The following is a 13,673-nucleotide window of genomic DNA, read 5'->3' on the forward strand; positions in this document are numbered from 1 at the left end:
TCCCCGTTGTATGGTCTATATTATGGCCGGACTCTGTCCGATTGAATTCTTGAAATTGGGCTTAAAATGGGCCTTAGGATGGGTTAAGGAATAGATAGGCTTACTACGGGCCTCAAGGGCTTTAGACTGGCCCAGGTCCTAGTGCCGGTCCGGCCCATAGGTTGAGTCGTGACACTTGTCACTAGTGATAGAAATCTTATCTTTCTTATTGCTCAACAATTTTAAAGGTTTAAAAGGTAATAATAAGTTATAGTTTGTGACTGTTTGTGAGCACTAAAAATTTAAGTAGTGCTTAAAAAAAAGATGTTGAACATTTATTACTCTTAATGAAGATACTGGATTTGGTTTAGAACCAAGAAGTCCATAATTATGACATAGATTTAAACTTTGCCTATATAAACACAAAAAATGGTGCCGCTTCTAACAAAGTTTTGGATAATAAAACTTTGTAAGTGTTTATGAATTCAAGAGGTAGCATAAGCCCAAAATATGGTACTAAAGCTCACGGTGAATATGTTAAAGAATTTGATAAGATTTGTGTATAATATTTTCGATCTTGTCAATATAAAATTATGGTTTAATATTTAAATATAACCAATGATTTCAACGAGATTTTGAAATATTTATACTAACAGCAGGTTTAAGTCGAAAGGCACCTTCTGTATGCATAAATCTTAATTCATATTGATTGTGTTTATCACTAACTAAGTGGGAGATTGCTATAAATAGTTAGTGATATAAAAGTTATCCCATATCGAAATAGTTATGTCTATTCATTAAAAAGTATCAAAAGAAACTATTTATCACCAACAATTGTATCTGCTTCAAGTAAGGGTGGCCATGGTCTAATTTCAAACAAAAACCGAACCCGTCAAAATCAAAACCGACATCAAATCAGATCGAAACTACCCTTCTGTGATTTGATTTAGATTCAAATTTTTCAGAAACCGTGAATCAGCGATTTCAAATCGGATTGAACTAACGATTCCAAACCATATCAAACCGACAATTTAAATACAAAAGAATTCAATAAATATCTCACCTCACTCCTAATTCATTTATATACATCAGTAATTCTCTACACAATTATTCTCTACACTTTCTTTAATTCTTAATACTCTTTCAATTTCTCTCAAATTCTCTAAACAATTATTTTCTAGACTTTTTTAAATCCCAGTTCTCTCTCAATTTCCCTACTTTATTATTTTCTATGCTCAATAAAATTTTTAATATTATTTCAATTACTCTATTATTATTTTATATTCTCAATAAAATTTCCAATACCCTCTATTTTAATTTTTTATTCTCTTTTATACTTTTTTAATTATCATATAATTTTTTGAAAAAAAGCAAGTAATAGAACTAAAAATTTTGATTCCTCTAAATCCTAAAGGGATATATAGGCAAAATTAAGTTCATGCACCTTTTTCTAATTTCTTAAAAAAAAATTTAATTTCATCTTTAATTTTTTAATTTTTTAATCAAGTTCAAGTCTTTGCGTATTAAATTTTTCTTAAAGATAAATTATTTTCATTCTCTTTTTTCTTATTTTATTTTTATTGAAAGATTTCTAGGAAAAATTAAAATGTTTATTAAAATATTTTTACAAATATAACTTAAATTTTAAATAAATAAAAATTTTTACTAATTTTTTTGTCTAAACCGTCCCTAAACCACTCTCAAACCGTCCTCCAAATTGTCTTGAATTATTCTTTTTCGAACTGCCTTTCAAATCATTTTAAACCGAAACTTAAACCAGAACCGGTTGTTCAGAAACCGTCTTCCAAACTGTCCCACGGCGGTTTAGTTCAGATTCACGATTTCATTGAACCTAAACCAACAATTCACGAACCATAATCGACAATTCCTAAACTGTGACCATCCCTAGTTTTAAGAGGTATATATGAACATATATAATTAATTATTCTAAGAGGTATAAATGAACAGATATAATTTTTCTAAGAGATGCGAAGTGAATTGTTATATCTATTATAAAAGTTGCAAATGAGCATATGTGATTATTCTAATAGATATAAAGTGAATTATTGTATCTGTTCGAAAAGGTGTAAATATTTTATAAATAGAGTAGTTTTGAACATAAATTATTATCTCTTACTTTTCTATCTCTTCTCTTCATTTCTACTTACAATCAACATTAATATTCTTTAATTTGTTCTTGGAAGAATTCTATAATTACTGTCTAGAGTTCTGTTTTTAGCTTTGTTATCCTGGAGGGATCTGCTCAAATTACTCGGCAGCAATATAGTGAGGGGCATAATTCTCTTAAGGAGAGTGACTACATGATTGAAGCCTATTGCTCTTGTTATTGTTATTTTTCTAACAATCCCTGAAACTTTTGCTCATTCATTGAAGGCAAAGAATGGTCACCTTTTATATTAATTTTTCATAAGTACAAATGAAAACAGAAAAAAAAATGCAATGTAATATTTGCATTAACAGATTCCTATGAGCTAATATAAAAATAAAATACATATAAGCCCACACACGCCAGCTCTACTAGTGTAAAGAATTTGATATATATATATATATATATATATATATATATATATATATATACTATGGAGATTGTTCTTAAAAAAAAATTATAGAGGGTATAAAGAAAATACCTAGATTTTTACATAGAGTCAAGTGAAGTTGTAGCCATTGAAGAAAGAAAGTGGAGAAACATTGGAGTATTGGACAGATAAGCAAATGCGCTAAGCAAAAGTGGGAAAATGGAGAAAAGTTGGGGAGAGGCCCAAGTGGGGTCTGTGTCATCTTTTTAGTCTTAGACTCTTTGATTTGATTCTCTTAAAAAGTTTTCATGGATGGGTATGGCTTTGCCACCCCTGCCAAAATTTGCTACCTCTTTTTCTCCACCCTTGAATTTGTACTAATTCTTGCCCCACATCATAAAAAGAATTAAGAAATAGAATTTCAAAGGGAGCCAATTTCTATGCTTATATCAAGCAACAAGAAAATCTAAGCATGTACAACCATCCACTCTTGTTTCATTTCAAGATTTTGGACTCAACTTCTGTCAAGATAAAGTACATCTCAATAGAGTATTTACACATAGTTGAACCACAGATGAACAATATCAAAAAATTCTTAGCAATGGAAGCAAAGGTCATCCTACAGAGATCATAGAAACATAATATGAATTTGAATTTCTGATCTAGTAGAAAAATCTGCATATTTTTCTAACCTTTTAACTCACTATCTCAATCAATGTTACAGCAGCAAAGACAAGAAAAAGAATGCCTCCAATGTACGCAGTGGTCTGCCCAAGAAATTGAGTTTAGCTTCCTTAATGCTTACAATGTACATGAGAAATTTCTTTATGATATGCTATGCTATGTTTCTTGAATTCCTTGGCTGCATTACATTATGCTTCACTTATTCCCCTTGTTTGGAATATAGAATTTTGCAAGAATTCAATTCAATTGATTTTTTTTTCTTGCTGCTAATTCTCATGTTTGGAATGAAAGGATTCAATTCTTTTTAACTTAAAAAATTTTTTATTTTAAAAGAAATAGAATTCATGCATGATTGTGTGGAAATTCATTTCAAGGTATGAAGATGTCCTACAAAGGCATGCAGCCCACTAGCTTAGATATTCCTTCTGGTGAAGTCCCAAGGGATAAAATTTATGTGGTTGCCTGATCACATTGGTCCAACAATGGAACCTTTACAAGGTACAAATAACATGATGTTGCCGCTTTTAGACTTTGGACCAGACAATTTATACCAAAATAGAAATGAAGCCTAATGGCTAAATTCAATGTAGTGGTAACTAGTTCCATTACAACTTTCATTACACCACATAGAAATCAAAAATCTAATATTCTAATGAAATAATTCTGTACTATGATAGTGGGCTGCTATGTGTTTCTAGAACCTGAAGAACAAATTGTTATGTAAAATGGAGTGAATAAGGGTTTAGTAGCTCTAAATCTTCTTGAAGATGCTGCCATAAACCGAGTCGAATTGAAGAAAATGATCCATTTTGTTGACCCCAACTAGTTTGGATTAAAGCTTTGTTGAGTTTAGTTGGAGGCTTATAGTTGAACAGGATTTATGGCAGAAGGTTGAGATGCTGATGTCACCAATTAGTTTGGATAGAGATTTATTATGACAACTCCTGGAATAAATTTGTAGCTAATAAAGTTTCAACTTCTGATTTATGCCTAGATGATTTACAAAATATTTTGAGAAACAAAAGTAAGGTCAATTAGAGCTGGAATTTATAGCACCATATGATAATCCTAAATGAGCAGTAGAGAGAGGGAGACAAGACAATGCAATGTGTTTTGACTGTAGATAGTGTTGAAAGTTTTTATATCTACCTTTTCTGACAAGAATGTCCCAAGCAAAGAACCTCCCAAAACAGCAATCTGTACAAATAAAATTGCAAATCAGCATGGCCAATCAATTTACATGTGAAAAGAAGAAAAGGGAAAAAATTGGCTGAATTTGCAGTGAGGAGAAAAAACTTTAATTATCCATCTTTCTTGTAAGAAAAGGGAACAGAAAGAGATAGGGTAAATCTATCAATAATACGTTTACTTCAATTATTATTATTATCCACAAACTGAAACTATAAAATTTGCACATTCAACTTGTTGCAATAGTAAATTCTTCAAAGAACATTTTGCAAAGCAGAGCGGCTATTTATTTTACAACAAATGTGCAATTTATGCTTATGTGACAGCCTACTTCTGGTGCAGGCAGAGCTAGGGTTACATCAATTTTCAAGTAAAAAGTTACCAAAGTTGCAACACCATGGCCAGCCAGGGCTCCACCAATGACACCGATAGGCGAAGATGCTGCTGCAAGGGCTGCATATGAAGGGGGAAACTCTGTTAGCGAAAAGGATATAAGAGGCAGGCTTGCATGGGGATAAGGGGATCAGACAATTGCCATATGTTGTAACTGTTGGATGCCTAGTTGCCTACAGGATTCTATCTTGTTTCTTTAATGTACAGAAGTACCATGCAAGCAAGCTCTATTATTAAAGCTATTTTACCATTTAATCTACATTAAAAATATGACCAGCTTTTAATGAACATCAATATTGCCTATTGCACATCAAAAGAATATTATGAGTATGACAAATCAGTATCCTTTTCTACACACACACACACACACACACACACACACATATATATATATATATCATGAACGGGAACAAGGATGTTATGATTTGGTGGCAAAGTTTGTAAACTAATCCTTGAATACTGGTATAAATTTAGGAGATTTTGTTTGGTAGGCTTAAAGTGGGATTCACCAAGCGGAGTAGGGCCTGTTTAACCTTTCCTGTGGATTTGGGTGTGCATTCCATATGTTCTCCAGTACACATGGCCCTTTACATTCCTTTACCTACAATCATGCCAAGCAGCATGATATCAACAGTCATTCTTTAGTGTCATATAATCATTCATAGAATTTGCTTTCTCTCTCTAAAAGTTATTTCATACGCATCCACATTTCTCAAGAAGTATCTCATTCCCTATGATTCCTTGCTATTTTCCCTTTCAAGGCTTCTCAAATATCATTCATGCTATTCAGCATATTTCCATACTACAAGATAATCATCATATTAGCCCTTAGAATGTCACCTGCCACAAGTATACAATTGCCCCATTCCTTCCTTTTGCCATTTTCTTTGGGTATTACTCATACACAAATAACCTATCTAATATTTTCCCTTTTCATCTTCAAGTGCAATTAAAGAAATCAAGTTAGTATTACTCATGCTCAAATGTGCATGAAAATGGTGCATCCACTTGGACAATATCATGTTCATTATTGCTATGCAGGAAAAAAATCTTGTGAACCCCGTTGGGGTTAAAATAATATCCATTGTTCGATATGTAATCAAAAGTTAGAATTAAGTCAAAGAAGAAATTATTTTTAAGAAACTCTAGCATATAATCTAATAACTAAAAATTTTCAGCCTTTTGACTCACCTATCGTGGAGAAAAATGATTTGTCACCCCATTCAGCAACAAAAACCAAGAGGAAAGTACTGAAAATGGTGTTAGCAGCTGCTAAAATGCCAGCGCCATTTCCTGAGAATTCTGAAACTGCTAGCTCTGCCTAGCTCATAGCATAAACAAAACATCTGATCAAATTAACTCTGACCACGAAATATTAACTGGAAGACTGTAATGCATTTGGGAAAAGATAAAAAAGGCCAAAGTTCAATGACTGAATATCCATGGCAAGGTCAACCCTTTTCCTGTCCTTTCAATATTGCCAAGGGGGATTTGTCATTGATGAGGTTAACTCTGAACAGATTATTTAGTGAACTTGAAATTTCACCTCCTTTTTTTCATCGTCTGCTTTTAGACCATCACTTGAGTTAGCATCAATCAGTGTTGAAACCCCAAAATATACCTGAATTCACTCACATTAGCTCATTATGCTGCTTATATTTAAGAGTTAACTAGGAATCATATGTTTCTTTAAAACAAAAAAAATCAGGGCACAAGAAAATTTACTAGAAGGCAAACTGCAGCAATATCATCAACAGGCAGATCATTCTCACCAAATCTGCATGTATGAGTGGACTATATTAGAGAAATAATTCACAGATTGATAGAAACAGTTCCAATTACAGATTAAATGGAATAGTAAGTTAAGTAGGATGGCTGAATAAAAATATTTCCAGTTGTTCGATGTTGAAGGCAAAACTACCAGGCAAAATCAATTGAATAATGCCTCTACTCTATCTCAACATTTCTAGCATCCAATAGCAAGTCATGCGTGGAATATTCACAAGAAGTTCAAGAGTTTCTAAGATAAATATGTCTCAAGGAAATTACTTGAATGGAAGAATTTCATCAATGTAATGAAAACTTCGTCCAAGAACAACGGATATGATAGTCATTGCCCTGCAATGCCATATGGAACTTCTGTTATAATCAACATCTTTATTTTATAGCAGTAAAATAAGAAAAGTGTTTTTAGAAATGGATAATGGCATGTACATGAATTGTAGATCAGCTTTCTGTGGTCTTTGATTTCATATTAGGTTCAACTATAAGAAGATAAGAGGAAAAAGCACTGCAACATATAAATATTTTATATGAAAATACCCCACAGGGTCAGTTGGGAAGCCCTACTTTGGCTAAGATTGCTAGTCTATTGATGTTAAATTACTAACTTTTAATGTAGAGGAGGCTTCCTTCCAAGATTCACTTCCTGAAGCAATCCAATTATCATGGCACAATACTAAATCATTTGTTCTATGGACCTATACAGAGTTTTATTATGATAAAGTTAAAAATTCAAAGGACATCTAAAATCACCATTCTTGAGCAGAAAACGTACGCAAGTGCACCAAAGGTCCCAGTGAAAACAATTGCAGCAGAATTCCTAGCTGCTAAAAGTGCCTGAACAAGGCATAAAACATCCACATAACCTTTAGCTGTATGTTCCAAAAATCTAATCTTAGTAAGGCACTAAATGAGCTCCCATATGAAATGAGATTGCAACTTAAAAATTTCTACAGCAGATCTAGTATAAAACAAAAAAGTTGTATTTGGAAAGGCTCAATGATTGTGTTTCACAACAGAATTCCACTTAGTTCATTCTTACCGCTATGAAAAAGGTCTTGTCTCCCAGTTCTGAGAAAAATATCAGCAGGAATGCCTGTAATGCACACACACAACGCACCAAAAAAAACAAAAAAGGAGAATTGAAGACTTTAGTTGCCATAGGTGGATATTTCTGCATGAAGAAGTTTCTGTGATAAAAGGAAAAATGAACAGTGTGTTTCTTTCAATATTCTTTCCACAGGAATATAATAAATAGATTAGACTGATATCTTTTATTTATGATGCATACATTGGACTCAGTTTTGTTATGAAAAAATTAAGTTTTGCATAAAAAAGGATTGCTTACAAATATTGAAGGCAGGACATGGGTCAAATCTTTGCCTCAAATGGTTTTGTGATAAATTTAAAATTACCATATTTAAACATTATGGAACATATTAAAAATTAATGAAAATCAGTATATTATCTTAGAAGCAGCTACGATTTTTGTTTTAGTTCCATAATAAAATGTCAGTTACAAAAGGTACAGGGAGATTCTCCTAACTGAAGCAAAACCTGTGGTAATATCACCAAGGTCCCCTAAATAAGGAAGTGACTGCAATCCAGTGGCAAAATCTGTTCCTGCAAATGCCTGATGAGAGCCTTGAAGTGTTAAGTACCCAAACAGAAGCACAAACTTCAGCAAACCAACATATGATTTAGTGGAAGCCTTCATTTGATATTCCCTTGTTGAGTTATGCTTTGAGGTTGATTTTTTTGAGACATAAAAATCATCTAGAACCAGCATTGATTCTGTCATTGCTTGGAAGTTCTGGCAATCAAGGCCCGTAACCTCCTGTGTCAAAATGTAGCATCCCAAAAGAAAATGAAAAACACTGAAAAAAATAATTAAAGCCATGTATGACAAGAAAACAAGGCAGTGGTTTGGTAAATATTTGATAGATATACTTGGACCGCCTCCAACATTAACATCTGAAATTGAGACATCTTGATTTTAAGTTTTTAACTGATAAAAAGATCTGAAAATTATTAACATAGCTTTTATCTAGGTTTAGAAGAAACTAACTAGGTGGTATAGGCATGAAATTGAACCTTTAACTGAAAGCATCAATTAGCCACTCTTGACAAAAAAAAATGTGGCAACTTTTTCACCAGAAGATCCAGTGCACCTACTTGCCCCTAATTTATATTACACGATGAAGACTATCAGAAACTAAAAATTCCACTTTCTCCAAAAAGCACAGTACAAAATAAGCAAAGAGGAAAAAGGGTGCAAGGAAATATTACAAGGCCATCCAAATTCTTTGAAATTGTTTGCAGAACATGTCTAAATGCCTCTTCTATTGGGTTCTCACACCATTGTTTTGGATACCTGCACATGAAAATTTGGTCATAACAAACTCAAATGGATAAATGCGAATTCAATTATAGTCAGCATTTCATATTCTACTATGAACATCTAATAAAAATTACCACACCTATTATCCCATTAGTTCCACTCCAAAACTGCATTAACCACATTAGTTCATAGTTGATAACATATTAGTTCAGAATTAAATGCAAAAGCCAAACAGAAACCATCCATCCAAAGCATAAAGGAAACAGAAAAGAATTACTATTTCTTGAAGGAACTTGAAGCTCAAAAAAGCAGAAAGAAATTAGAAGTTAAAAAAAAAAAAAGATACCTCGAGAAAATAAGACATGGGTTGCGAAAGAACAGATTGGAGCTAAGCTTTTTGGAAAGAGAATTCAAAGGAAATAAGCTAAAGGTGGCGTGAGGCTTAAGAGGTTTAGGCCATGGAGGCAGTGAGTGTGGCTTCCAAGCTATGTGTGAGAGAGTTACGCTTCGCATTTCTCACTCTCAAGTCTCAATCTTCCTGTGAAAATGCTCCCCTCTGGACCTGTGGTTCTGTGTCTTTGAGCGACAGAAATCAGGATAAGCTATCTGCGTGTGGCGCCAATACGATTTTGCAGTATTTATCAGCTCCAGGAAAATTACCTATTGCTGCTTTGTTTGAAATTTGTTTACATTTTACCCCTCAATTGCACTGCCTTTCTTCTTTTGGGCTCAAATTTTGAAATTGGGTTGGGCTTAATCGGGCTTTAACATTTATGGATAATGATCTATAATAATTGAAGCAACTATGTACGCATTCTTGTTTTTGTTTTTTTTAAAGAGAAAATTTTACATTTCATTAATAAGAATTATAAGATAAATATAATATAATGTTCTCGTAAGAGAAAAAATATACAAATATAGATAATTGAAATATTCTATTCAGAGATGATCTTGATAGAGTAGAATAACCTTCCGGTTAGTAACTGATCCTTTTTTATTTTGGATGACTAAAGAAAACTTATGCAATACTGTCCTTTCGAGAATTTGTTAGATCTATGGCCTCCAGAAGATATAAAACTACCAATCGTCAATAAAGGAACAAGCTGTACTACAAGGGTTCATTGATAAAAGAGCATTACTCATATACGAGTCTCTAATCAAAAGAAATCAATGACCCATGTTATATTTCGAATTACAATAACTTATTCAAATATTGAAAAAAATAAAATAAAAAATCCCATTAAAGGATAAAAATAAAATCTCACTAAGGGAAGAAAAAATAAAACCCCAATAATGAGAAGAAATAAGACCTTAATATTAGGGATAAAACCTCTGTTCTTAAAAGACACAAATCTAAAGAGAGGATTTTATATTTATTCTAAACGGATATAAATTTGAGAAATTATTAGAAAAAATTAACAAAAAAATAATAAAAAAAAAAGAAATCGATCTAGGGGTAGCCACGGGTAAAAGACTCACCCGTGGCTGCCCAAAAACAGAAATCTGAAAAAGAAAAAAAAAAGCGAGAGAAAAGAGCAGAAGAGGGAAGAGGGAAGGAGAAGAGAGAAAGAAGACACGCACGTATTCTTGTTACCAACCCTCGTGCAAGTTCTTTTTCACATAGGCAGAGAAAATTTATTTTACTAAGAAATTTAGGAAAAATTTAGCTTAGGCACCACTATCTAATAGCAGGCCAACAGATCAATCCTTTTACACCCAACACTCATACAAGTTAACATCAACACGAAGCCTGAAATAAACTTCACCCTCAAATGCATCAGTCATCAATGTGGCTACTCCTCTAGCCATAAAGAAATCTCCTGTACCACCAATTACTGAAATATCTCTAGTCTTGTTCATCAGTGGATCAGCCCCAGCAAAGTTAATGCTTCCCTTATGCTCAGTGGAGTTGAAAACAAAGGAGAAACCTAGCCAAGCAGTGAAAATTTCTTTTTTGTCATATACATAGATCCCTTGTGCACGGCCTACTGGCGTTGAGTGCAGATTGTTGTCTAGAGTAATGGGGTCATCAAACACAACCAAATCACCAAAATGGCTCTGCCCAGCCAAGATGGTCTTGTTAGCCCAAGCTGGTGCACCTACAATAGCAGAAGTTGCATTTTTGGTGTTCTTGCCATTGTAAATAATGTCATGGAAATAAAAGATCAATCTTTTGCATGGTTTTCGAGCTCTATTTTTTCGATAGGATAAAGCATAGGATTTTGAGAGTAATAACAAGACAAAGAAAAGAGCTAAAAAGAACCTCTTAGCCACCATTTTGCTAGATTAATTAATCAATGGCTTCACAGGACAAAATGCAAAAAAATTTAGAGGAATTGGGATGCAGGCAAAATGCCTATCCGGCTATGCTTTATATAGGTGAGTCTTTCCCTGTACACATAATCCATTAAGTTTGAATAAGTTTTAATTTAATAATATTAGAGTGATTCTAAGTCACAAGCTCTTAAATTTAAATTTTAATTAAAATAAATAGGTAAATTATAAATACATTAAATAAATCAAATATTTATATGAATACAGTTGAATTATAAATTTTAAAAAATGAATTATATATATATATATATATGCGAAATTCAATAATTTATCAAACAATTGAATTATAAAAAAAAACACTGTAGTAAGTTTGACTTTAGAGGTATTGTCGGTGGATTTTGATTGGTGAGTCATGAATGGACCTCTTTCTTTTTAGCCGACTTCTCTCGGCTAACTTCATGTCTACGATTTAGAAGATGATATCACGCACTAGAGAATGTGGTTACCAAATGGCAAATGCCACCCTCCCTCTTTCTCTATGTGTGTGGCTGAAAAAAAACATAAGCTTTTTTTTTTTTTTTTTTTTTTTAGGGATAAGCATATACTGTTTAGTGGCAAAAATAAATGTTTGTTAAAATCATAACAATTTTAATAGGATCCTTTTGTAATAACTTGAATTTTTTTAAAATATAATTTTCATATTTTATATATATAATATTTTGATATTATTTTAATATCATCTAACTAATTTATAATTTTTATAAAACTTTCAAATATATATTTTAAGGATTATTTCTAAACACATTTTATAAATTATTTAATAATCCAATTTCATTTAAATGATTATTATTAAGTATTAATATTATATCAATTGACAAAATATATTATTGTTGTATTACTCTTAATCTTAGTTTAAAGACTTGATGAAATAGTTAGAAATTTGATTATTATCATTAGTATCATTATTATCAATATTATTTATTTTATTTTCTTCATTATTATAATTTATTGAGTAAGAGTACATTATAAATATTAAATGCCAATGTGTCAAAAATAGGCCACATAATAAGAAGCTTTAGGAAGAAGTCAAGATATTTTCATTCCAGAGAAGGAATGGGAAACGATAAAATCGCATTAACTAGGTTGTCAGGGAATACAAATACATTTGTCTTATAAGAGAAGAGACCCAGTTTACTCTCCAATATTGATAGATGGTGTAGGGTATGCTTGACACTTGGATGGAACTCTACCTGACTTGTTACATAAGATGGACAGAAGTTGGTCTAAGTACCTTAGTCATGACACAAATAGATTGAAAATTTGAAGTATTATGAAAGTGAAAAGATGTACAGATACTAACCGTTGAGGTCAAAGGACAAGTAAAAATTTTGAATAAGATGCCATAATAGTTGTTACAGGAAAGCATCCCATAGGATACTATAGGATAAGGAACATAAGTCATATCTTTGGGAAGCAGAGATTATTGAAACAAAAAAATGGAGACTAAAGTCATTAAGAGACACGTTAGGGTGCAATGAAAGAGAGGTAAATCTCAAGCTTGATTGAAGTTATGAAATATCTGGTCAAGCGCAGTGGAGGTATAGTGAGTACTTAAGAGGTCAAAAAAAATATCAATGAATAGCTAAGAAGTAAGAGCCCCTCTAGAAAGAAATGATGACAGTTAGGATGCTATAGTAGAATCAGAGAGCAGTAGAATGTGATCTATAGTATGCGAAGAGTTTGAAAAACAAAGTGTTTTAACCATCTTTGCTTAGCTAGAGGAGTAAATACTCGCGCCTATCCCAATAGCCCTTTTTCTTTATCCCCTATTGTTTGTTCAAAAATTCGGAGACGAATTTTTTTTTAGGGGGAAGATTGTAATAACCCAAATGTTTTAAAAATATAACTTTCATATTTTATATATATAGTATTTTGATATTATTTTAATATCATCTAACTAATTTATAATTTTTATAAAACTTTTAAATATAAATTTTAAGGATTATTGTTGCACTCATTTCATATAGGCATTTTAGGGTAGTTTTACATCCATTTTGCCTTTATATTTTAGTATATTTTATGTTTTTAGCTTTATTTTAACTTATTTGTTAACTTTAGATACTTTACATTTGATTTTTATAATTTTATTGTTTTTGATAGGATTTTGTGGCAAATCGAAGATCAATGAGTGCATTAGGAAGTGATTTGAAGAAATTTGAAGAAATTTAGAATTCTTTAAGCATGGAGAAAAGTTGAAGAAATCAAATATTGAAAGAGCAAGTTAACCGAAATTTGCTTGAGACTTTGCTTATGATGTTGCTTGGGGCATATCATATAAGCTTAACCTTAAGCCTGTTCAAGCTGAAAGTTAAACACAACTTAAATCCTACATATTCAAGTTTTTACTCCACAACCTGCCGAGAATTGCTTAAGATCCTGCTTAGGGTAAAGCGGCAATGCTTAAGGTGCAGCACAAGTCAAGCTGGAAGTCAAGC

At 32.1% G+C, this 13,673-nt stretch overlaps 2 protein-coding genes across 4 annotated transcripts; both read right to left on the reverse strand.

Moving 5' to 3' along the window:
- Positions 1-2,983: 2,983 nt before the first annotated feature.
- On the reverse strand, positions 2,984-9,530 carry LOC110656274 (GDT1-like protein 1, chloroplastic). Of its 3 annotated transcripts, none has more exons than XM_021812939.2 (12): positions 9,251-9,530; positions 8,853-8,937; positions 8,110-8,400; positions 7,606-7,659; positions 7,339-7,400; positions 6,831-6,899; positions 6,507-6,558; positions 6,328-6,402; positions 5,973-6,102; positions 4,771-4,841; positions 4,350-4,397; positions 2,984-3,283 (listed from the first exon to the last, which is right to left on the reverse strand). In XM_021812939.2, exons 1-12 carry the CDS (start codon positions 9,415-9,417, stop codon positions 3,212-3,214), a joined length of 1,176 nt encoding a protein of 391 aa, XP_021668631.2. In that variant the 5' UTR covers positions 9,418-9,530; the 3' UTR covers positions 2,984-3,211. The 3 variants fall into 3 exon arrangements, with proteins under 3 accessions (XP_021668631.2, XP_021668632.2, XP_021668630.2); XM_021812940.2 differs by having other exon boundaries at positions 2,984-3,378; XM_021812938.2 differs by having other exon boundaries at positions 2,984-4,397.
- A 936-nt stretch (positions 9,531-10,466) lies between these two features.
- LOC110656200 (dirigent protein-like) lies at positions 10,467-11,265 on the reverse strand. Its single transcript, XM_021812815.2, has one exon. It carries the CDS (start codon positions 11,179-11,181, stop codon positions 10,615-10,617), a length of 567 nt encoding a protein of 188 aa, XP_021668507.1. The 5' UTR covers positions 11,182-11,265; the 3' UTR covers positions 10,467-10,614.
- Between the last annotated feature and the right edge of the window lie 2,408 nt (positions 11,266-13,673).

Source organism: Hevea brasiliensis, chromosome 16 (genome assembly GCF_030052815.1).
Source record: "Hevea brasiliensis isolate MT/VB/25A 57/8 chromosome 16, ASM3005281v1, whole genome shotgun sequence".
Taxonomy (NCBI): Eukaryota; Viridiplantae; Streptophyta; class Magnoliopsida; order Malpighiales; family Euphorbiaceae; genus Hevea; species Hevea brasiliensis.

Bases quoted from the DNA above. Each gene is read 5' to 3' on its own strand.
- LOC110656274 (XM_021812938.2), bottom strand. From the start codon at position 9,417: ATGCGAAGCGTAACTCTCTCACACATAGCTTGGAAGCCACACTCACTG. The intron at 8,938-9,250 runs GTATCTTTTTTT...TTTCATGTGCAG, and splicing joins CCATGTCTTATTTTCTCGAG to GTATCCAAAACAATGGTGTG. The intron at 4,842-5,972 runs GTGAGTCAAAAG...CTTCATATGCAG, and splicing joins ATCATTTTTCTCCACGATAG to CCCTTGCAGCAGCATCTTCG.
- LOC110656200 (XM_021812815.2), bottom strand. From the start codon at position 11,181: ATGGTGGCTAAGAGGTTCTTTTTAGCTCTTTTCTTTGTCTTGTTATTA.